Source organism: Diceros bicornis, chromosome 6 (assembly GCF_020826845.1).
Source record: "Diceros bicornis minor isolate mBicDic1 chromosome 6, mDicBic1.mat.cur, whole genome shotgun sequence".
Taxonomy (NCBI): Eukaryota; Metazoa; Chordata; class Mammalia; order Perissodactyla; family Rhinocerotidae; genus Diceros; species Diceros bicornis.
The window spans coordinates 81,978,118-82,002,505 of record NC_080745.1 but is presented as its reverse complement, the minus strand read 5'-3'; the positions used below and the strand labels follow the sequence as shown (position 1 = coordinate 82,002,505).

Below are 24,388 nucleotides of genomic sequence, written 5' to 3'. Positions count from 1 at the left end.
TACAACTAAGAATTGGTGGCACTGGGTCCCCACCCCAAGACTGTTGAGGACCCCCTGAACACCCCAAACATCCACACTGGCTTCCACTAACACACATAACCCCTACCCACACCATTGGGCCTGGCGTGGCAGGAGAAAGGAAGACTTATTTTTTCTCTACAAATGGACCGTACTTGATCTGGTATTTAACAGAAGAACCTGCTGTGCCTCAGCGCTGGAGAGAGACTGTTGGCGCTGAGAGTGCCCTATATGCAGGGCCGGCTTCACCGGCTGCGGCAGGGCCCCGCACTTAGAACGGCCGTGGGTTTGGCTTAATGCTCTGATGTTGACTTTTTGAAACTCTTACTCTTTTTTTAATAAAGGGCGCCACATTTTCATATTTCACTGGGCGGCGAAAATTATGTAGCCGGTCCTATCCCCAATACGGTGTGCACTGGACTTGCAGGGCAATTGAAGGGATTTTCTAGGGTAATGTCCGAAAGCTTGGGCGCACTTGTGCTTCGGGTGTTCTCGGTAGGTACCGAGATATGGGGGTTCCGGTAGGTGACCCCTCGGGGCGAGGAAGCGGCCGCGCTACCCCTAGGGGCGGAGCAAGGTTGGGAAGACTCGGTCTGTGGGAGAGGTGGGCTCCCGGGAACAGTGGGTGCGCGGGGACGTGGGGGTGGGCGCGCGGGACCGGGCGGGCCGGCAGGCGGTGAGACCGAGCAGCGGGCGTGCGGGAGCCCGGGAGCGGGAACAGGGGGCGCGCGCGCGCCCGGGGCGGGGCACGCCGCCCGGCTCCTCCTCCGCGCCCGGCCTGGCGGCGACCTGTCCGGCCATCACGTAGGTCCCTGAAAGAGGAGCAGAAGCAGGAGGGGGAGGAGGAGGAGGAGGAGGAGAAGGAGAAGGAGGCGGAGGCGAAGGCGAAGGCGAAGGAGGCGCGGGGCCTGGGAGGCTCCCGGGTGCAGCGCCGCCGCCGCCCGCATGGAGCCCAACGTGCGCTTCTGGATCACCGAACGCCAAGTACGGCCCGGGCCGCGCGGCTGGGGGCGGGGAGGGAGTGGGGCCTCGCCGCGTGGAGTCGCCAGCTGGCCCAGGTGACCTTGGGCAGGCCACGTGGTCGCACCACCGCCTTCCCACCTCAGACCCCGAGAGGGAACGAAGGGGAAACCCAAGCTTGCCGGATCTCGGCGGCCAAGGCGGTTACTGTGTGTCACCCCTGCCCCAGGCCTGGCTAGGGAGGGTCGTCACAAGGTCACCCTGCAGATCGCCCTGAGGAGCCAGTGCCCCCCTCGCAGGTGTCTGCACTCTGCTGCCTAAGCTGTTGCTGAGCACCAGGTTGAAGAGGCAGAGGTCCTCCCAGGAGCCCCCAGCCTCCCAACCTCGGTAGGCTCAGCCGCTCAGAGAGTGAGACTTTGGGGCTGTGGGAAGCCTCCGGGGACAAGAAGTAACAAGCCCCGCCCCAGGCAGTGTCCAATAGAAATGTGATGGGAGCCGTATAAGTAATTTAAAACTTTCTAGTAGCCTCATTAAAAAGGGTAAAAAGAAACAGCTGAAATTAATTATAATAAGTCGTATTTAGCCTAACAGATACAAAATACTAACATTTCAACATGTAGTCAATATACAAAATTATTAATGAGACATTTTACATCCTTTTGTGTAGGAAGCCTTCGAAATCTGGTGTCTGTTTTACACATAGAGCACACCTCGATTTGGCCTGGCCACATTTCAGGGGCTCCCTAGCCACGTGTGGCTAAGTAGACAGCACAGTCCTGGGGTGTTCTCTTTCAGCCCTCACCTAAAGTAGGGCCTGGCCCGGTGTTTTGAGAAGGGCCGGGGAGTTCCGTTTGCCCTGACAGAGCCAGGCTTCAGCCAGAGCCACTGCCAACTTTGGGGGCTTTTTGGAGCAAACCAGACCTTTCTCCACATGTGAACCAAGCTGCCTTTATTGAGGCCTCGCTGGGATGTCCCGTCCTTTACGACTGGAGTTAAGCCTTACGCCAACGCTAAGGGGGTGAAAAACAGACTCTGAGACCTTTCTAGGTAGTTGCTTCAAGGTCATATGTGCGAAGTGAACGTAGGCCCTTTTGACCCCAAAGTCTAGGCTTTTCACCCTCAAGAGCAATTTGATGTTGGAGTGGTTAAGAGCACAGGTTGCTGAGTCATTTCCTGTCTGAGTTTCCTTGAGTACATTCATGAGCCCTTCTAAGCCTCAGTTTCCTCACCTGTAAAATGGGGATGTTGTAAGGATTCCAGGAGATGCTGCAGGTGGAAGGCAGATCACAGTACAGGGCCCTATTAGGTTCTCAGAAAAAATGTTACCTGTTATTATTACCATAATCTTTGTTTTTCTGCTGCCGTTAATCTCTGGTGCTTTTCCCTGTCTTAAGTCTTTTGTTCAAAGGTTTCTTCAGTGGATGGAATTATTGGATCCTACAAATTTGGTCCTTTCAATTGTAAGTATGTTCTTGTTTTCAAAGATAATGAATTTACATCTTATTCTGAAACGTGAAGACTGCGTGTCCCTTTGGAAAGCAGTTGAAATAACAGAATCCATATATCATGTTTTTATTCCTTCTGAATGAGCTTGTTAGATTGGAAGGGTGATACATAAAAGAAGAAATCCATTTTAGAGGTAACATCAAGCCCTGGGCCAGGTGCTGGTGATCACAGGGGATCAGAACCCCCCTGGTAATGGAAGACTGATGGGCAAAGCTAGTCACAGACCTTGACCTAGACCTCTAAGGGTGGGAGTAGCAGGAACCAGGAACAGAGGAAACGCTTCCTTCTGTCGGGGAGGGTGTTGAGGGAAGGCAGAGAGGGAGGGGGCAGTGAGGACACGACAGGGAGAGGGAACTAGTATCTCGTTTTATTGTACTTCGCTTTATTGTGCTTCGCAGATACTGCATTTTTTACAAGACCCTCCAGCAAAAAGATTATGACTTGCTGAAGGCTTAGACGATGGTTAGCACTTTTTAGCAATAACACATTTTTTTTGTTTGTTTGTTTGTTTTTGTTTTTTTGAGAAAGAGTGTCCCTGAGCTAACACTGTTGCCAATCTTTCTCCTTTTTATCTTTTTTTTCTCCCCAAAGCCCCAGTAGATAGTTGCATGTCAGAGTTGTACATCCTTCTAGTTGCTCTATATGGGACACCACCTCAGCATGGCTTGATGAGTGGTGAGTAGGGCCACACTCAGCACCCGAACCGGGGAACCCTGGGCCGATGAAGTGGAGTGCATGAACTTAACCGCTCTGCCACCGGGCCGGCCCCAGTAAAATTTTTTTTAATTAAGGTGTGTACATTGTTTTTTTAGACATAATGCTTTTGCACACTTAATAGACTACAGTATAGTGTAAACATAACTTTTTATATGCACTGAGAAGCCAAAAAATTTGTATGACTTGCTTTATTGCAGTAGTCTGGAAATGAACCTGCAATATCTCTGAGGTATGCCTGTATACGCCATCCCAGGGTGGGAGAGCAGGTCGCCCAGTCACTGGGGCTTTTCATGGGGGGAACCAGGCAGTTCTTAAAAGGCCTTGTGTGCCATTCAGACAAGTGGGGTTTGCGCTCAGCCTATAGGGCTGGTGGTGAGGTTAGTGTTTCAGAGGGTCTCTTTGGTGGCCATGTGGGGAGTAGCCAGAGGGGACCCGACTGTAGGCAAGGTGATCAGTTCAGGGGATGCTTAGCTGTGCAAGTGAAAGATGAGGGTTTGAACCAAGTGTCGCTGAGGGATGAAGAGGAAGAGATCCCCTGTCACCGGCAATGACCCTCAGGGCCAGACCCAAAGGGACACGCCATCCTTGTGCTCAAGATGTTCCACACAGCTTTGTTTATAATAGAGAAAAACAAGAAACAACCTGAATGCACATTGGCAGGGAAATAGAGAAATAGTACATGGGATATTCATACAGTGGAATACTAATTAGCTGTTAAAAGTGATGATCTAGGGGCCGGCCCAGTGGTGTAGTAGTTAAGTTCATGTGCTCTGCTTTGGCGGCCCAGGGTTCGCAGGTTCGGATCCTGGGTGGGGACCTATGCACCACTTGTCAAGCCCTGCTGTGGTAGGCGTCCCACATATAAAGTAGAGGAAGATGGGCACAGATGTTAGCCCAGGGCCAATCTTCCTCGGCAAAAAGAGGAGGATTGGCAACAGATGTTAGCTCAGGGCTAATCTTCCTCACCAAAAAAAAAAAAGGTGATGATCTAGTTATCAACATATTAAGTGGAAACATACGACATATATGATAAGTGGAAAAACATATCTGTGATGTGTGGTGGAAAGGAAAGATGCATATATACAGCATTTATGCAAATTACAACATAAAAAACCAATACTACGTATTTGTTTATCGATACATGTATTCATGTATGTATAAGTATAAAAAATGGACGGAAAGTTTATACCTTGAACTCGTAGTGGTCCCCTCTGACAGAAGGGGAAGGGAAATGAGATGGGTTGATGGCTGTTTTTGGAAAAAAAATTAGAAGCAAATATAACTGAATGTTTACTGTTAACTCTGGGTGAGGGAATTATGAGTATGTAATCATTCTTTGTATTTTCTGTATTTAATTTTTTTTTCTCAAATTAAGTAAAAAGGAAGAAATAAGGCTGAGCTGATTAGATGTGGGGGTGAGAGCAGGGACTTCCAGGTTTCTGCTGGCACAACCAGGTGAACAGTGGTGTGGTTCACTGAGACAGTGGACATCAGAGAGGAATGGGGGCAGATGGCAGCGCCAGTGGGTCAGCTGCTGGATCTAAGAAGCCAGGGCTCTGAATCTGAGGGACACATGGGACTATCCTAACGGCAACTCTCAGGGCGTAGAGAACCTTGGCTACATGTTGCATTGAAATCAGGTGTGAATGAACAAGTGATTCTTAAATCTGTGGATAAATCTGAACAATATTGACATCAAGGCTTGATTTCTTTATATCTGATTATAGGAAAAAATAGAAAAATCAAGGCAACTATTGTTAACAAATCAAGATGCATCCGTACACGACTTGGAGGACCAAGGGGTATGTCTCATGTGCTCAAGTGTGCCTGGTTGAAGGCTGGGTATGGTTGCCTTCAGGTGATTCTGCGTGCGTGGTCTGAAATCAGGTGGAAAATTTTTCATCGTAAACACTGCCCCGGGGATCCGCTTTTTAAACCTGGGTTAGTTTTTTAAATATGTTAGAATTCCTTCTCATAAACCAGATTAGTATTAGATACTAGTAGGAGGAACTAGTATTAAGGAGAAAAAAGCTTGGGGTTCCTCCTGTGCAGTGGATATTAGGGGGGATTCTCTGTAGCTGGTTCCTTGAGCCCCGTTGAAAACTCCAGAATTCAGGCAGGCCTGCCAAGTCAGAATCGATTTCCCATTAGAGGCAGCATGCCGGCAGGGTTACAACCTGCCCAAAGACTCAAACCAAGTATTTGTTTTCCATCTTGCAGTGTATGGGGCTTGCCGGAGCCCAAGATCAGTCCCGTGAGGCAGCCTGTGGAAAGCTCGTATATTTAATTTGGTTTTTCTAAGAACTTGTCTGGGGCCTTTGGGCTCACAGCCTGGCTCTGTTGCAAGTGACTTGGCTAATGGTGTGGTGTGTCGTCTGCACGAAGCCTGTTCTGCTCTGAGCCAGGGACAGGCTGGATCCAGGGACTCACCTGAGGGTCACGTTGGGTGTTGGCCTTGAGTCCTCTTCAAGGTCAGAGACTTAGGACTTTTTAATGTTCTGGTCATTTTCTTTATGTGGATCATCTCTTTGCTTGTTAGTTCATTTGTTCATTTGATTCATTTATTTTGATTTGTTCTGTCCACGTGGTGTTAAACAGTTCTGCCTTCACTCTCTGAAAGGCAGAGCAAAGGCAGCGCCAGAAATGAGACTGAAGAGCAGATTTCATTTGCTGCCAGACCACCTTTAAAAGCTATTGCTTTTTTTTTTCTCTTTTTAGATACAAGAAGCTTGGAAGAGAAGTCTCGTAAGTTTCAGCCCCTTCCTAATTCTTAGTCTCCTAAAATAACAAAACCAAACATCAAACCAACCTTTGTGTTTATCCTTTTGAAGTCCACAGTGCATCCTGACAGCAGCAAACTGATCCCCGTTCCTTTTCGACCTGCAGGTGAGTTGATTCTCATTTTCAGAAGTGGGTTGGGAAGATGTGGTTTGTAACATTTGCAAAACTCTGCCTGCCTTATTTTAATTTTTGGTTTTTCCTAGAAGGATTTCTGACTGTGAGTCTTTTTAAAAGACTTAAAAAGAATATTTGAAGGGCTTAGGGTTAATAGTGGAGAAGGGCAGGTTGGGGGCCCAGAGCTGTGTCCAGTCCTGTGGAAAGACCTGGACTTTGGGAGTGAGGGGACAGGCCTGGGGGTGAATCCTGCCCTGCCCCATCATGCCCCAAAGAACATAACTGGTTATTTCATTGATGGTTCATAAGTGCTAGAATTAGGGATTCCATTAGTATTGTCTCTCTCTCATATCTTAACTACGATGAGGGGAATAAAATCCGTGATCGTATAGGATCCTTCCAACTATCAAATTCTCTGTATATTATAAACAAGAAACTGGAAACAACATAAAGATCCAGCAGTTCAGACTGTAGTTAAATAATTCATTAAAAAAAATGAGATACCCCTTGGCTTAGTGGTTAAGTGAGCGCGCTCCACTGCTGGCGACCCGGGTTCGGATCCCGGGCTCGCACCGACACGCTGCTTCTCTGGCCATGCTGAAGCCGCGTCCCACATACAGCAGCTAGAAGGATGTGCAGCTATGACACACAACTATCTACTGGGGCTTTGGGGGGAAAAAATAAATAAATAAAATCTTTAAAAAAAAAAAAATGAGATAAGGGGCCGGCCCGGTGGCGCAAGCCGTTAAGTGCGCTCGCTCCGCTGCGGCGGCCCGGGGTTCGCCGGTTCGGATCCCGGGCGTGCACTCACGCACTGCTTGGCAAGCCATGCTGTGGCAGCGTCCCATATAAAGTGGAGGAAGATGGGCACGGATGTTAGCCCAGGGCCAGTCTTCCTCAACAGAAAAAGAGGAGGGTTGGCAGATGTTAGCATAGGGCTGATCTCCTCACAAAATAAATAAATAAATAAATCCTATGTGCTAATGTGAATGAATGGATCTTCAGGAACTAGTATTAAGGAGAAAAAAGTGAAGTATAAACAGTGTATAGTGGTTCTAGTTGTATAAATAAGTGCTGTGTGTATATGAGAAAGAGTGGGAGAATTTGCGTAGATCCTGATAGATGTTGTGAAAGAAAAACACTCGTATTTCTCCTCTCAACACTGTGCTCTCAATACTTCACTTCTGACACCAGATGTGTGGGCTTTTTCCCACACCCATCAATTCTGTGACACGCTCTCTCCAGGCATGCCACCCTCCCAGCACCTCCAGTGCTCACCAAGCCAGAAGCTCTCCAAACCCTCCCAGTTAGCATTTTTAAATGGAGGCTTTGTTAGTAGGCGTGGTTGATGATTATTATTTTTGTGTGTGTGTGAGGAATATCAGCCCTGAGCTAACATCCACGCTAATCCTCCTCTTTTTGCTGAGGAAGACCGGCTCTGAGCTAACGTCTATTGCCAATCCTCCTTTTTATTCCCCCAAAGCCCCAGTAGATAGTTGTATGTCATAGCTGCACATCCTTTTAGTTGCTGTATGTGGGACGTGGCCTCAGCGTGGCCGGACAAGCGGTGCGTCGGTGCGCGCCCGGGATCTGAACCCGGGCCACCAGTAGCGGAGCGCTCGCACTTAACTGCTAAGCCATGGGGCCGGCCCCTAGGCATGGTTGATTAAATCACTGGCCATGGGTGATTAGCCCAACCTCCAGCCCTCTCACCTCCATTGGAGGTTGGGGTTGGGGGGGCGGGGGCTGAAAGTTCGAATGCCCTAATCACCTGGTTGGTTCCCCTGGCAACCAGCCCTCATCCTCAGGGGCTTTCTGAAAGTCACCTTATTAACATTATCTCAGGTGTGGTTGAAAGGGGCTTGTTATAAATAACAAAAGACACTCATTTCACGTTTATCACTCTTCTCACTTAGTAAATTCCCAAGGTTTTCGGATCTCTATGCTGGAAAGAGGGACAAAGAGCAAACATATACTGTCATATGTCACTTAATGATGGGAGTACATTCTGAGAAATGCCTTGTTGGGTGATTTCATCTTGTGTGAACATCAGAGAGTGTACTTACATGAACATAAATAGTATAGCCTACTACACACCTAGGCTATATGGTACTAATCTTATGGGACCACCATTGTATACGCGGTCTGCCATTGACCAAAACGTCGTTATGTGGCGTCTGTATTTCTTATTATAAATCACAGTATCCCAGATGTATTAAATTCATGTGGAAGGATGAACAAGCGACCACTTACCTTCAGTGAGAAGGACTGGGAAGGCTGGAGGGAGCCTTGTCAGGTCTCCCTATACTGTGCTGATTTAAATCTTTGCCACATGCACATAGTTATTATTTTTATTAGGAAAAAAAAGAATGACTAAAAAATGTCCTTGGATGTCTGTGCCTTCAGGAGGCTGGAGAAGAGGTTTTTGGGTGGGCGCTGCCCCTTTCCGGCCTCTCTGCCTCAGCAGCTGCACTCACTGACCTCTTCTCTTCTTTGCCAGCTTTCCTGCCTTTCACGGCGCCCATGGTGAGTAAGCTGCCACTCGAAGTTATGAAACTGGGGGTTTAGGAAGATATCCACCCGTCTCCTAACCTCGGTGGCTTGTGTCCTCCGGCTCTGGACCTCTGTCCCATGACTGCCTGATAGATGCTTATGGACCCCCACCTCTGACCCATGTCTGCTGTTCGTATAGTCCCACCCCCACCCCCCACTTACCCATCCGGCACCCAGGCCTCTTGAAGGTCCACAGTGTCACAGGGTAATCCTCTCTTTGACTACCTGCTGTGCACAAAGGACTACAGAGGAGATTGATGAGTTAAGACGTGCTCCCTGCCACCAGCCCACGTAATTGTCCATCACCTCCTCTCCCCAAGCCCTCCCCCTGATACGGGCCCTCACCTGGGACCTGGAGTTGTCTCCCAGTGAGGCTATCCCTCCTTGGCTCTCCCGAGGTGCTCTCACAAAGTGACATCAGCTGTCAGTTACTTCTCCCACACCTGCCCTGTGTCTGCAACCCCTGGAAAGTGCCTACTTCTCAGCTGCCCTGCTTGACTTCAGGTGTTGGAGACAGGGACCACTGTCAGGCTCCCAGCGTCCCAGTGCCCAGTAGGTGCTTATTCAGCGTCGCATGTCCACTGAGCAGTAGCCCCCCTGCGTCCACACCTTCCTCTCCTTGTCCCAACTCCGGGGGCTTGGCTCTGCATCTCCCCTAGGAAGTTCTTTGCTCGTTCAAGCTCTCCCTCCCCTAAAACACTTATAACTGTACTCTATTTTTTTTTTTTTAAGGTATTTCTGTCACTGCTGTCAGTAAAAAGGCTGAAGTCCATGATTTTACCTCAGGTAACAATTATTTCTATTTCACGATTACTCAGTTTTGTTTGCTTGGAACCAAAATGTGACCTGTTTGCCTCTGTCTCTCTGCAGGTTTCCTTCTACACCTACACTACAGCATTCAACATCATCAACGGAAACGCAAGTTACGTGAGTATTGCGAGGCCCAGAGGGTCCACAATTTTGTATCATTTCTTCTGGAGTTTTTCTTTGTTTAATTATCCTTACTGGGTAAAACTGGTATTTGCTAAATATGTGCTTTTGCTTTTCCATAGAATCGGCAGTCACATGAGAGTGTGTTACTAGGGACAGGAGTAATCGCTTCTTCAACTTTTTTTGGAGTAGGTATTTTAAAAATTGGTCCAATCCTTTTTGTTTCTCAAAATCAAAAAAACTTGATTCTGATTACAAATTTATGTTCCAACTTAAACATTTAGAAAGTATGAGTAAGACATAAAGAAGAAAATAAAAGTCACCTGTAATCCTATCACCCCCACGAATCATGTGACTATTCCAAGTTTCTAGGCATATGCTCAATGTTATCTTTTTAAAAAATGAATTTATGCTACAGAAACATACATTATGTATGTATGTAAATTTATAGATACAAATATACAAATTGTATATTGCTTTGGATGTCACAACACTGTGATGGTTAACAATGTAGATTGTTAGAGTCGAGGAAGCCTGGTTCATATCCTGGCACAAATCCTTAATGGCTCAGTGACTGGACAAGTTATGTGACCTCTCTGAGCCTCCATGTATTCCTCGAATGATCAGAGAAAACAGCTCAGTGTTGCAACAATTACAGAAGACATGGCGAGCACGTGCAGTGTCAGATTGTAATGAGAGCGAGCTCAGTGCTACCTCTCTGCTGTGGAGTCTGTGTTGCTGGTTTTTGGTCCCATGCAATAATGATTTCTCTCTTTTATTTTCTAGTTACTCCCTCATTTCCTCCAAATGAAGTTTTCACCGAGTAACATTTTGATGAGCAAAGCCCTTCCTGTCGTTTTTCTCAGTAAGCAGGAAGCATGCCGTCTTTCTTTTTTTTTTTTTTTTTGGTGAGGAAGATCAGCTCTGAGCTAACATCCATGCCAATCCTCTTTTTGCTAAGGAAGACTAGCCCTGGGCTAACATCTGTGCCAGTCTTCCTCCACTTTATGTGGGACGCCGCCACAGCATGGCTGGACAAGCGGTGCCTCGGTGTGCGCCCGGGATCCGAACCCAGGCCACCGGCAGCGGAGCATGGGCACTTAACTGCTACGCCACAGGGCCGGCCCAAGCATGCAGCCTTTGAGCCTTCCTCCATCTTCAGGGACACCTAGGTCCCTAGGCCACAATGTGGCTTGACAGCTGCCGTTTGCAGTTCGCCAGGACTCCCAGGCCCAAATTGGGTCTTCGGTTTGAGAGGTGACATTTTCTCTGTAGATACCCCTTTAGTTGTCAAAGGATGAACACAAACTTGGAAATACAAATTACATTTTAAAGACTATCTATACAAGCCCTCTACATGTATTGGTTTAGTTAATCCTGACAACAATTTATGGGTAGGTAGTAGTATCATTCTCATTTACAGATGAGGAGGCCAAGGCAGTGGGAGGTTAAGTAACTTTGCTAGGGTCACACTGGAAGAAGTGGTGGTATAACAGATTCCAGTCTAGTCTGACTCCAGAGGGAATGACAGAGATATTAACTGACTGTTTTAAGTTTGCCAGCCTGCAGATTCACTAGTTCACACTCCACATTTGGGTTTGGGAATTGTAGCAGTTTGAAGGAGTGGCAGAATGCTGTCACTGGTAAAATTTGGAAAATTATGTAACAGAAACCTGGTCAAACCAGCTTAAGTAAAGAAGGGGGGCATATTTCAAGGATCCTGGGGTTTCTCCTGGGATCCTGTAAGGGAGCCGGGCTGGACTTTCAGGGGTGCTGGAACCTGGTGCTGAGTTGTAGTGAGGATCCAGGACTGAGAAGCCAACAGTTCTGACCCCAGCTCCACAGCCCCAGAAGAGAGCTTGGTTTTCACATGTCAGGTGACCAACCGAGGGTCAAGGAAGCGCAGCCATCAGGGAAAGAGACTTGACACCAGAAAAGGTTTTCCTTCCCTGGACCAAAACTCATCCCTGTGTTGTGTGTTCTCTCCTTTACATCGACAGCCCAACTCAGTGCAGTGAATGTTATTGCATCCCGAAGTTTTGAGCCCACGCGAGGGATTGAGGTCATGGACAAGGAAGGCAATGTCATAGGCTATTCCAGAAAAGCCGGGACAAAGGTAGGGGGACACGATGGAGCCGTGGCTGCTTGTATTTTGGGCAAAGAATTGAATTTTCTGTTTGAGAGCTGATAAAAAATTCATGTCTCCTTTCAACGTTTCCTTATCATATCTTCCCTCATTATGCTGAGAGAGAGATTTTATATTTTGCACCCCGATGTTTAAAAAATGCTGCATTGGTCTGGGTTCTCCAGAGAAACAGAACCAATAGAATATATATATAAATATATATATTTATTTATTCATTCATTCATTTCAGGTCATTGGCTCATGCAGTCGTAGGGCTGTAATTAGGTGATGTGTAGGGCAAGCCGGCAGGCTGGACACTCAGGAGCTGATGCTGCAGTTTTGAGGCAGAATTTCTTCTTTGTGAAACTTTAGATGTTGCTCTGAAGGCTTTCCAACTGATGAGGTGAGGCCCATCCACTCTATAGAGGGTAGTCTCCTTTATTTAAGGTCAGTATGATTATAGATGTTAACCACATCTACAAAATAGCCCCACAGCAACACCTAGACTAGTGTTTGATTAAATAACTGGGTATGATAGCCTAGCCAAGTTGACACATGAGACTGACCATCACAGATGGGCCTCCGCCAAATGCTAGGCCCCTGTCTGAGTGTGAGATCTTGTTCCTTAAGCCTAGCATCTGCCCTCCCAGTCTGCTCTGTGCTCGTGGAAGTCAGTGGACACCCTTTCTGGGTTTAAGAGAAGCCCTCCCTCTCCAGCTCACAGCAGATTTTCTTATAGTCTTCATCTGTAAGGACCAATTTGCTGTCAAGGATGGCCTAAGGAAATCCAGTGCTCTGACCGGAACTCTTCTAAAAGGCCTCAATTTTTAATAAGTTTTATTATTAGAGAGTTTATTCTTTTGCTCAATTCAACACAGTGGTTTCTGTGTACATTCAGCTCTAAGAACCTGGGATAGGCTATGGTGGTTTCGTTTTGGGTGTGGACTTTTTAAAAAATATATTTTCAGCAGGTAAGATCCTTTTTGGTGTCTGTGAAGTGACTTTAGCTAAAGAATTGTAATGTGAGGGAGTTGTTTGCAACTGGCGTGAAGAGCAGCATGGAACAGCCCCTGATACAAAGCAAAGGGAATAACTGGGCTTCTCACAGTGTCAGCCTTCAAAGGGACTCCCTTAGCCAGCTGGACATCCTTCTGCCCAGCATGTCGGTGGAAGCGGAGGTCAGAAAAGATGGCTGCTTATTCAGTTGATATTCATCGTTAATCGGCTCATGAAACATATTACTCTAAATCCTATCAATGATTGACAGCTGAAATATAAACCATCAGATACCTGCTACCGTATTTCTACCAGACCATTTAGTAGCAAGTCTGAAAATAGTGGCCACCTTTCTAGATGAGTTACAGTAGGGACATGCTAATTACAAGAAACAAGGGGAGAGATTGCTGCCAGAAATAAAAGACCTCGTTTTGGAAATGAAGGTTCTGTGCCTAAGGAACCACCCTAAAGAGACTTTTTTTGGGGGGGGGGGAGGGGGGGTTGTGAGGAAGATGGGCCCTGAGCCAACACCTGTTGCCAGTCTTCCTCTTTTCTTGCTTTAGGAAGAGTGGCCCTGAGCTAACATCTGTGCCAGTATTCCTCCATTTTGTGTATGGGACGCCTGCCACAGCATGGCTTGATGAGTGATGTAGGTCCATGCCTGGGATCCAAACCGCAAACCCCAGGCTGCTGAAGCGGAGCGTGCGGACTCAACCACTGTGCCACCCTAAAGAGACATTTTTAACAGCTTTATTGAGGTGTAATTGACATGCTATAAGCTTCACCCATTGTGAGAGTATAGTTTGAATTTATATAGTATGAATTTTAGTAAATTTAAACAGTTGTGCAACCATCACCACAGTCCAATTTTAGAACATCTTCATCACCCTAAACATTTCCCCCCGCCCATTTACAGTCACTCCCCCTCCCACCCCTGGCCCCAGGGAAACACTGATCTGCTTTATGTCTTCATAGTTTTGCCTTCTCTAGAAATTTCACATAAATGAATCATCCAGTAGTCTTTTGTGTCTGGCTTCTCGCACATTGAGGTCCATCCATCTGTGCCATGTATCAGGAGTTGGTAACTTTTTATTGCTAAGCAGTATTCCATTGTATAGATATACCATATTTTGCTAATCCATTCCCCAAGCGATGAATATTTGGATTGTGTCCAGTTTTTGGCTATTATGAATAATGCTGCTCTGAACGTTCATGTGCAACTCTTTGTGTGGACATGTGTTTGCGTTTCTCATCAACTCAACTTTAACTACAGGGCGTTAGTGTTGCTGTGAATTATTCATGCAGCTGAAGAGAAGAAGGACAGCAGATGTTTCATCCACAAGTTGTTCTCAGCACCTCCTCCCCGCCAGGCACTGTGCCAGGCTCCAGAGACCCAAACCCTCACCAGTCAGAATCCCTCTGCTCCAGGAGCCAGGAGTGCTCAGCCTCCCCTGGGGGAGGCAGCATCAGGTCCTGCTAGCTATCCAGATATCTAGTCCACCTCACTAGGAGAAACTTCATTTTTCACAGGAAGGCCGATTTAGGGCAAAAGAAAGTTTTGATGATCTCCTTTAAAAAAAAAAGTTTAGCTTTCTCTTAAGAATGAAGTGTCTGCACCTGTACATAAGTATAAGCATTCTTTTATCATTTCCCTGTCACTGAAAGGTGTATTTTCTTCAGCTAAAATTTCAGAAACTGCGTAACCGGCAATATCTGATTGTAATAGGGCCCCATTGATCGGATTTCAGGAGCCTAGTGCATGTTGTTTTCCCTTGACTGGCCTTGTAAGCCACTCAGTTGCAGACGGTACCGTGTCTCCCAGCGCCTCCTCATGACGGGTGTCTGGTTTGGGGTGTCTTCCCATGGCACTCGAGACAGCGGGGGACAGGCTGGCCACGCCCCACTGACGTGGAAACACACCACGCTCAGCAGCCACTTTTCTCTTCCTGGAATGGAGCTACTTTATTTTATATTCCTGAAAGTTTATTTTAAGGGCCACCTCCTTGGCTCCCTCTGTCCTCATGGAGGAAAGGCATTCCCTACAGAGGGATCTGATGAGCCGAGCATTAGTGTAATAATCAGAGAGCATGGGTGCTGGGCTCAGGAGAGGATCCCGGAAGGTAGACTGTAGCCAAGTCATGGAAGCTGGCCGTGGAAGGAGCGGAGTTGGGGGAAGGGAATGGTGGAATGTGTGTCTATTCATCGTGTGCAGAGCAGTGCTGTTGGTGGAGCTGTGTCTTACCCAGGGGCTGGATTCTGAAGTTAACATGCAAGTGTCATCTACAGTCAAAATTTCCCTGGAAAGTCTCTAACATTCCCCTTGAGTGCACATGATTTTGTGCTTATAACCCATACGGTAAATTATATGTTTAAATGTTGAATATATAGAGTAATGTATATTATAGAAAAGATGACCAAATGTTATAAACTCTACATACATGTTTATGCAAAATGAAATTTATAGCACATTTTTAATTACGCAAGCAAAAGATGGGTGCGTACAGGTGGACTCGTGCGTGTTACGTGTGGGTGTGATGCTACGCCAGCACATTCAAAACTGGGTTCTTGGGGGATTCCTCCACCGGAAGGGGTGGGAATAACTGGGGAGCTATTCAGGATAGAGAGGCCAGTGGCCGAGTCCTGGATTGAAAGGAAAACATGTGGCATTGTCCTCAGTGGCAGATAGGCAGTTCCACCGAGGGGGTTGCCATTTGGTTCTAAGTGAAGATTGTCCATAAGCTGCCTTTGCTTGTACTTAGTATTTTATTTGTGGTGGTTGGTGGACTGATGGAGACCATTGCGGAGTCAAGGGGAGGTAAATCCCATCTCCAGTTACTCCTGGCACCAACCCCAGCCGTCCTCCATACATGGGCACATCAGGTGCTACCTCACTCTCTTTCCACATGCACTGTTTTTCTAAGTGAGAAGGGAGAGTTGCTTTGCTTGTCTCGGTCATGTGTTGCAGGATCCCTGGAAATCGTCTCACTCTGTGTGCTAAGTGGCTTTCTTTTATTTCCACTAGGCTGTTAAAGATACAGCAACATCCAGAGTCGTGCTGTTTGGGACCTCAGCTTTTATCCCTGAAGTCTTCTCATATTTTTTTAAAAGGTAAGAGGTACGCTCATCTCCCCGGGTAGGAATAAACAAGTTGACAGTCAAAATCTTTGTAAAACTTGTCAAATCCTGACCCTGGTGGGAGGGGTGGGAAGAAGTTGCTTCAGTAATCTTCTACTAAACACTCTTCATCGCAGTTAAGACGGCAGGATTGATTTGGGGCAGGCGTGGGAATCCAGATGTGCGTATTCCAGCACACCTGGAATGCAGCCCAGGCCCTGTCCTCAGTTTGCTCTGTGTTCTTGGGCACGCCCCAGCACCTGCTGAGGCACGCTTCTGCACTTCTACAGTGAGGAGTTGGGATGATCTGCAGGTTCTCCCAGCTCTGAGGTGCTGTGAAGATTGCTCAAGCCTCTTTCCCCCCTTGATTCCAAGCATGTGATAAATTAGCTTAAGAGGCCCAGATTCAGTAGACCATCATCCCTTTTGAGAAGAATAAATGGCCTGTGAGGAGGAGGGCCTGAAGGGGCTGGCGTGGTGGCGTAGTGGTTGAGTTCGCGTGCTCTACTTTGGCGGCCCGGGGTTTGCAACTTCGGATCCCGGGCACGCACCGACGCACCACTAGTCACACCATGCTATAGCAGGCGTCCTGTATAAAGTAGAGGAAGATGGGCACAGATGTTAGCCCAGGACCAATCTTCCTCAGCAAAAAGAGGAGGATTGGCAACAGGGCTAATCTTCCTCACCACCAAAATCAAAAGGAGGAGGGCCTAGGGACCAGCCAGTATGAGAAGCCCACTTGCAGTAGCTCAGACAGAAGGGAGATGTGTTGGTTTCAATACTGGGTACGGACAGGGAGCATAGCTTATGGCAGCTGAGCAGAAGCTCCAGGGCAGGGACAGCTCTCTCTTCTCCTTCGTGGGTGTTGGCTTCCTTCTCACCTGCTACACATTGGCTTCTCCTGACACCTCCCACCTCATATCTTAAGTGTCCTGATGAGAAATAGCAACACAGCAAACCCCAGGGGAGGCAGATACTGTCTTCCACTCAGTTCAGAAACTCCCAGGGAAGGATTCTCTTGGCCCAGGTGGGGTCACCTGCCTGCTGCTGACCCAGTCCACTATCTCCAGCATGGTGAGCTAGGAAGCCGCCACTAGGACCGTGTAAGGCGCACCTTTTCAGGAAGCAGCAGCGTCCTGGGCAGAGCCAACTGTTACTTCCCAGGGTTGATCCGGCTGGATGGGTGTGGAGACTTCTGCTGGTCAGTCTTCCTGAACCACTCTGGCTGGCCTCAGAGCTGGGGCTGCTGGGAAAGCTGGGGCCCTCCGGTCTGTCCCCTGAGGCCTACATAATGGCACCAGCTGCCTGGTGGGGAGAGATGGTCCTCATTTCCCAGTGGGCCTTGGGGTGCCCAGAAGGACCACGTGCCATCCCACAGCCGTGATAGTATCCAAGCTGGAGTGACCTCAGTGGCTCTTCCAACTCAGCCCTTTCATTTTGCATCTGAAAAAACCCAAGGCTCAGAGGGGAAAGCGACTTGCCCGAGAGCACACAGTCAGCCAGTGGCAGAGCCCCAACCAAACCCCAGAACCCCAGGTCTCTGACTCCCAAGCCAGGGTTCTTTGCACCTTCCCACACTGTGACTCACACTCAAAGGTCAGGGTCAGAATGTCACACCGTGTCAGCATAGCCCAGGTGGAGAGCAAAGGCTCTAGAATCTGACCTCTCACTTTTGAGCTGTGGGATTTTAGACAAGTGACTTAACCGGTCAGTGGCTGCATTCTCTTGTTTGTGTGAAGGGGATGATGGTAACACTAACCTCAAAGGGTTGTGGGGGGATCAGAAGAGCAAATGCGTGTGAAATGCTTAACCCCGGGCCTGACAGGTATCGAGCGCTCTGTCAATGCCACTGCTGGTATTTCCTGTTCGTAGGGTGAGCGGGAACCAAGGTGTGGGCTGCAGCTGCACGCAAGACAATGGCCACCATTAGAGGGGAGGGCCAGCCTCTAAAAAAAGCTTTGTGTCCTTGTCTCTTACAGGACCCAGTTTTTCCAGCAATATCCGTGGTCGTTATGGACCTTAAAGCTGTCTTGTACCATCTTGGTAATGGGACTCATGGTGCCACTTTCTTTCAGTATATTCCCACAGATTGGACGGGTAAGTGCCCCCTCATTCAACTTCCTCTCAAAAAAATAACTTTTCTCCCCCCTCGTGATAAGAATAAAAGAAATTATTCTCCTTCTAAAAAATCTGCAAAGTTTACAAAAGTATAAAACAAAATAACATTATTTATACATAATCCCATCCCCCAGCTTTGCTTGTGCAGTCTTGGATTCTCTTTTTCCTTAACAGTGTATGAAAAGCGTTTTTCTGAGGCATAAAAAAAACTTTGAGATATTTTAAATACTCCGAATATTCTATAGCGATGCCCCATCCAATGGAACTTTCTGCAGTGATGGAAATGTTCTGTATCTGTGCTGTCCAATATGGTAGCCACTAGCCACGTGTGGCTGTTGAGCACTTGAAATGTGGCCATTGTGACTGAGGAACTGAATTTTAAGTTAAATTTAATTTTAACTTAAGTACTCGAATGGCGCAAGTGGCTACGATATTGGACAGCGCAGTTCTGTAGGCTAGGATGTGTAATTTGTGATGAGTCAGACTGCCTGGATTCCGATTCCCAGCTCCTCCACGACCTTGGTCAATTTGCTTAAACTGGGAGGCTCAGTTTCCATGTCTGTTGAAGAGAAATGAAGATAACCATATCTCTACGAAGGGTTGTTGCTGGTGTCAAGGACATTAGTGATGTAGTAGATATTAGCAATTTCTGGCATTTCTTGGCTGAAAATTTCAAATGTTTGTTTCTGTCACTGAGGTTAAAAATCAGTCATGTCCTCAAAAGCATTTATATTTGTGGAATGATCTTGTTCAGAACCCAAATTCTATGTTTAGGATTATAGAATCATTAATTCAGGCAACTCTGCTAGCACCTAACATAGAAGTTTTAAATTATTTTAGATAGTCGCTATACTCACTATGAGGGTGGTGAGGGGTGGGGGAGGAGGGGTGGATAGCATCTCCGTGAAACAAATTTTAGAAGGAAAAAAATATTTTTAATCCTCACAGGCCCACCTATTAGAACACAGTTTGTTACAATAAGATTGCAATAAAAGTGAATCCTTTTGCAAATAATTACTTCTGATTGCGTCGGTACTCAGAGAGTGAAGCCGGTGCCTTATCTGCGGGTTAGGTCATTTACAGAAGGCTTTAAATCTCGTGGGATTTCTTGCCGCCATGATCTAGACTCATATTCATTCCACAAACACTGACTGAGGGCATGCCCTGGTAGACACAGCACTAGGTGCTGGGGTCAGCAGTGGGTGAGTTAACGGGGTCCCACCCTCAAGTTGTAGTCGAGGCCAAGCAGCTGTGAGAAAGCAGTGACATGTGGCCACCATGGGCTTTGATAGGGGAAGTGGGGTGCAGTGGAGCCCCAGAGCCCAGGAGTCCAGACCTGGCTAAGAGCGGAGCAGGGGCCTTTAGGAGATCCAAGGAAAGGAAAGGCCTCTCTTCCCAGTTTGTCTCGTAGGGATTCAAGTCATTCTGAGTAGCCAGATTTGTTTTCCGGTGTCAGGAGCAACTTAGTTCCTTACTCTGTGGTATCATTTTGGTCCTTGGCTAGTGGCCTCTTTCTGTGTTGGGGTCATTGTGGGCACGAGGTTGCCCATCTTCTGGAAAGGCTGGATCCAGGACAGCTTGTCAGTGGTCAGGACGAGAGGCAGCCGTCTCTCCCTTCACCACTGCTGTTCTCTGTTCCCCACTGCAGGCCGATGCCACTCACTGGCCTTCTCGAGTCAGGTGGCCACTAGACTTAAGGTTACAGGGCTGAAGGGACGTGCTTGGGTCCTCGGGCCAGTAAGGAGAGACTCCCCCACAGAGAGGTAGCTGCAGACGCAGTGGGATTGTGGTGGAACACAGACACGCACAGGGTGGTGTGGGCACAACAGGGCAGCGTCGGCACGGCTGGGACAGGGGGCAGTGGCGGGGGACGCACTGGGGAAGGGCAGCGAGGCAAAGGGAACAGCTTGTACGCAGGCATGGAGATCTGCTCTGGTGTGGCCCACCCAGGACACTCCGAGTGGTCCAGGTGGCCGGATTGTGGGAGAGAGGAAGCTGCAGGGTATTCCCACTTACAACAAGCACGGCTTCTGTTTATCCAGCACCTTCTGTGTCCTGGGCACTGTGTCAGGCAGTCAGTTTCTTGTCTTCAAAACAGCTCTTCAGGGTAGTTTTTCCCATTTTACAAATGAAGAGCCTGAGGCTCGGGAAATTCCTGTGTAGGTTACTCGGCTATGGAGTGGCAGGGCAGGGTGTGCCCGGGCTCAGGCTGGTGGTGAAGGACCTCACAAGCCCCATAAGGTGACAGAACTTTATTTTGGGGGAATGAGGGAGATGTGTTGGGGGGAGTAGCTTAGGTTGTATTTTAGAAATATCGCTCTCTGGATCGCACACCGTGGTGGGGGCAGTCCAGGAGGCTGGGAGCCCTGAGAGGCTATGGAAGTGTTCTGGCTGGAGGTGATGGGGGGCTCAGAGTAGGTCCGAGGTAGTTGGTTAGAGAGAAGTACTTGAATTGGACAAGTCAGAACTTGTGAGCGTCTGGATTGGGGGTGAAAGGGATCCAGGGGCCACCCAGATTTCTGGCACAGGCGCGATGCCAGTAGCCAGGACGGAGAACACCAGAAGGAAGGGCTCTGTGTTAAGTAGGATTACATTTGATTGTAACTGAGATCCAAAATGACAGTGCCTTGAACAAGGTAGAAGTTTATTTCTCGTTCACGTAAAGTCCAGGTAAGGCACCTGTGTGTCTCGAAATCATCCAGGACCTGATTCCTTTCAGCTCGGCATGCCATCATCCCTAGGGTTTGGCCCTCAGCCTCAAGCTCCAGGATGGCACCATGCTCATTCCACACAGCCACGTGACACTTCTGTTTCCACCACACTGGCCAGAACTTAGTCACGTGGCCAGGCCTTCCTGTAAGGGAGGCTGGGAAATGAGGTCTTTACTCTGGACCTATCTGAAATTCTGCTGCTGTGAAAGAAGAGAACAGGCATTGGGGGCAGATGGCAGCCTCTGCCACAGGCTTTTGCGGGAAGAAGAATGTGTCACATATGGAAACAACTGTTACATGCTAGAAAGTAAACATGACTGAAAGGCTATGGGAAGATGAGGGAAATAGAATTGCCAGCTGATTCAGGAAGGCTGCACTGAAGAGGGAGCCTTTGGAAACGGATGATCTAAACAGGCGGAGATGGGGAAGCGAGGAGGGCATTGCCTGTGGAGGGTGCAGGAGGGCTGAGGAATCCAGTGTACCTGGGCACCTGTGGCTGACTGTGACTGGCACGATGCTTGGGGCCAGGTGGCAGGGCCTGCACTGCCAGGCTGAGGAAGCAGGCTCTACTCTGAAGGCAGCAGGGGGGTCGTGCAAGGCTTGAAGGGGGCAGGGCTCTCAGAGGCCAGAATGGAGGCAGGAAATGGAGTCCATCTCCCCTCCAGAGCCTCCTCTCCCCCTCCTCCACCAGCAAGCCATGGCATTTGCTGGACCTTGAAAATACCCTGCTGGTCCAAGGTGGGTACTGGGGTGGCTGAATGGTGGTCCTAGGCTGGTGGGGCCCTGCCTCCCTGTCCTGCTTGGGGAGGCCACCTCCACTTGCAGAGAGAGCCCAAAGCTAAGGGGGATTCCGCCAGGCACCTGTCCGGGACGTCTCCTCAGACGTACCACAGGCTGCAGCGACTGTTGTGTCTGGAGCCTCAAAGACCTGTCAAGGAAGCTCTTTTTCTATCAGCTGCCTCTGCCTGCCCGTGTCAGCTAGTACAGCTGCCGCCTTGCTAGACCGGAAATGTGGCTGGGTATTGGGGATTACTGTTAGTTTTGTTGGGTGTGATAATGGCACAGTAGTTATGTAAGAAAGTCTTTATCATTTGGAATTTCATGGTGAAGTATTTGTAGGTGAAATGCCATATCTGAGAATTGCCTTAAAATACTCCAGAAAAATCCCCCACAACTGGGCATGGGAGGTGCTCAATGAAGTCAGATGGGCAGATTGTTAACAGTTCAAGCTGACGACAAGTACATGAGGGTTCATTATTTTCTTTCTGCGTTTGTTTATATTTGAAGTTTTCCCTAAGAAGGTTTTTAAGAAGTTAGGTTATGTTTTTTGCTATAGATTAGACATCACTGGTAAAGTTGGACTGCGAAATAGATGCTTTCTGAAAATGTTTTTTTTTTAAACTTGGCTTTTAAGGCCAGAAAAGTTCTTAATATAAATATTAAAAATTTAACTTTGCTTTTCAGATACAGTGCAGTATGCTTGAGAAGGAAATTCAGTCTGCAACAGAAGAAACAGAGCTCTTCTATAACAGAGGGGTGTAGGGGGGAGTTGAAGGTGAATTTGTCTGGTTCCTGCTTGAAAACCCTCCTCTCACGTTTCAGTTTTGAGAACTCTGCCAGAGGTCTCCTGGAAACCCCAGAGCTGTCTGCGCCCACAGGATGGCTTACACACAGCAGGACCATTTCAAGGCCAGTCGTGCCTGGGATTCTTAAGCCTGGGTGGAAGAGGGGAAATGGGAAGCTGTCCTGTCTGACTCACCCCCACGGGGTTGCCGAGGGGATGGGTGATGTAAGATTCAGTTTTCTGTTTGTTCGTCAGCCTGTGAAAGGATACTGTGAAATTACTAATAAACTTGTCTAAAGTTGAGTATTTGAAAAATAAAGGAGAAGGGTCCACCAGGCCCAGGGCCCAGGCATTAAGTGGATGGCCCATCTCAAGGTAAACATGAACCTGTGGTGCGCTGTTGACGGCCTCCAACCCCCAGAGCAATCCTGTTTCCCTACTAGCTTACTCCCACTTTGGACAACTACTTAAAATCTTTGCCACCTGCCAGCCAGCTCCTTCTTGCTCTTCACTGGGAAACGACCCTGCCTCCTCCTCCGCAGTGAAAACCAAGGCTGTTGGCCAGCAGCAGAACCCCTTGGCACCAAACTCGCCGACCTCACTCTGCCCACGCCCAGCCTTCCCTCTGTGCCAGGTCAGCCGTGCCCTAGGCCCTGGGCCCGTCCCTTCCTATTTCCTCAGGGCCTTGCTTTGTAGCCTCTGCGTCCCCTCTGTCTGGCTCCAGCCTCCTCTGTCTGCTCCTTCCCCGTAGCATTTAAACTGCTTCAGTCACCTGCCTCATTAAAAAAGCAAAAACCCCCCCGTTCACAGCCACATTTTTTCAGAATTGTCTACGCTCCGTCTTTCCACCCCACCTTCGCTCTGCTAAGACTGCTCTCATCCATGCCCCACCCAAACGCTGTGCTGCCACTCTGCCAGCTGCTCTGACCCGTCATGGGGCCCACATCCAGCTGCCCCTCCCTGCACTTTGCCATTTGGTGCCCACTGGAGACTGTCTTCTCCTCAATCTCAGGAAATGGCACCATCACTTACCCAGTTGCATCAAGATCACTGGCATCACCCTTATTTACTCCTCCCTCCCCCCACCCCCATTCCAGTCTCTAGAACTTACTCCTCCATGGCCACTGCTGCTACCCCGGCTCAGTCCCACAGCATCCCCTGCTGGTGTTACTCATCTCATCTCCACCTGGCTCCCTCCAATACAGGCTCCAGCCTGCTCTTCTAAACCACACCTGCTTAAAAGCCTTAAATGGCTTCCCACACGTCAGGATCAAGTCCAAATTCCTTGCTATAGCAGGCAAAAGCCTTTACCTTACTCATCTCTTTCCTCTGGACCAACATCCAGTTCTCAAATGGGCTGTGGTCCCTATGCTCTGGGCTAACTCCTGCTTATGCTTCAGGTCTGACTTGGACATCAATCACTCCCTCCAGGAAGCCTTCCAGGATTCACCATACTGAATTAGGTGCTTCTCCTATGTGCTCCCATAGCACTTACATCGTGTCTAGTACTTGCCACACTGCAGTGCAATGGCCTGTTTGCTGACCCTGTGCCCCCACAGGCTGTGCGCCATGAGAGCAGAACTGTGTCTTGTGCATCAAGGAAGTCCCAGGATACAATATAGTACACAGCACAGAGTAGGCACCCAAACATTTGCATACTGGGGGAATGTTTCCAACACAATCTGCCCCACATCAAGGAATGTACCTGTAGCTTTCAGTTTTCCCTAGGCCAGAATGACGGTTAGCTCCAAATTTGGTAAAAAGGGTTTCACAACGGCTTAAAAAGGACCAAGTCAGTAAAAATGATCTACCAGATGGCTCAGTATAGCCACAGGCTTACACTAAACAAAATTAAAAAAAAAAAATGTGCAAAGGCTCCAGGTGGAAGCTTAGCCACCAACAGTAGATATGTGAGGGCATCTTTTTCAAAGGAGAAGACACTACCGTTAAGAGTCAGCTCTAGGAAGTGGGGGATGGAGGAGGGCTAGGGCAGGGAGAGAACGAGCCTGGACCCCTTAACTTTCAAATAGGTCTCAATTCCCCAGTGCATTTGCAGTTGACAAAAGGGGTTTTTGAGCCAGCCTTGATGGCATAGCGGTTCAAGTTTGGGGTTCTCCACCTCGGTGGCCTGAGAACGGAATCATACCACTCGTCTGGCGGTAGCCATGCTGTGGCAGCGGC

At 48.3% G+C, this 24,388-nt stretch overlaps 1 protein-coding gene across 2 annotated transcripts; it reads left to right on the top strand.

Moving 5' to 3' along the window:
- The first annotated feature begins 893 nt into the window (after positions 1-893).
- SFXN4 (sideroflexin 4) lies at positions 894-22,510 on the top strand. 2 transcript variants are annotated; one of them, XM_058544105.1, is made up of 14 exons: positions 894-1,002; positions 2,373-2,438; positions 4,929-5,003; positions 5,920-5,946; positions 6,033-6,087; positions 8,597-8,622; positions 9,382-9,435; positions 9,520-9,576; positions 9,702-9,767; positions 10,366-10,444; positions 11,580-11,695; positions 15,723-15,808; positions 17,794-17,911; positions 22,108-22,510. In XM_058544105.1, exons 1-14 carry the CDS (start codon positions 964-966, stop codon positions 22,183-22,185), a joined length of 942 nt encoding a protein of 313 aa, XP_058400088.1. In that variant the 5' UTR covers positions 894-963; the 3' UTR covers positions 22,186-22,510. The 2 variants fall into 2 exon arrangements, with proteins under 2 accessions (XP_058400088.1, XP_058400089.1); XM_058544106.1 differs by lacking the exon at positions 894-1,002 and adding an exon at positions 1,209-1,365.
- The last annotated feature ends 1,878 nt before the right edge of the window (positions 22,511-24,388 follow it).

Bases quoted from the DNA above. Each gene is read 5' to 3' on its own strand.
- SFXN4 (XM_058544105.1), top strand. From the start codon at position 964: ATGGAGCCCAACGTGCGCTTCTGGATCACCGAACGCCAA. The intron at 2,439-4,928 runs GTAAGTATGTTC...ATCTGATTATAG, and splicing joins CAAATTTGGTCCTTTCAATT to GAAAAAATAGAAAAATCAAG. The intron at 5,004-5,919 runs GTATGTCTCATG...TTCTCTTTTTAG, and splicing joins ACGACTTGGAGGACCAAGGG to ATACAAGAAGCTTGGAAGAG.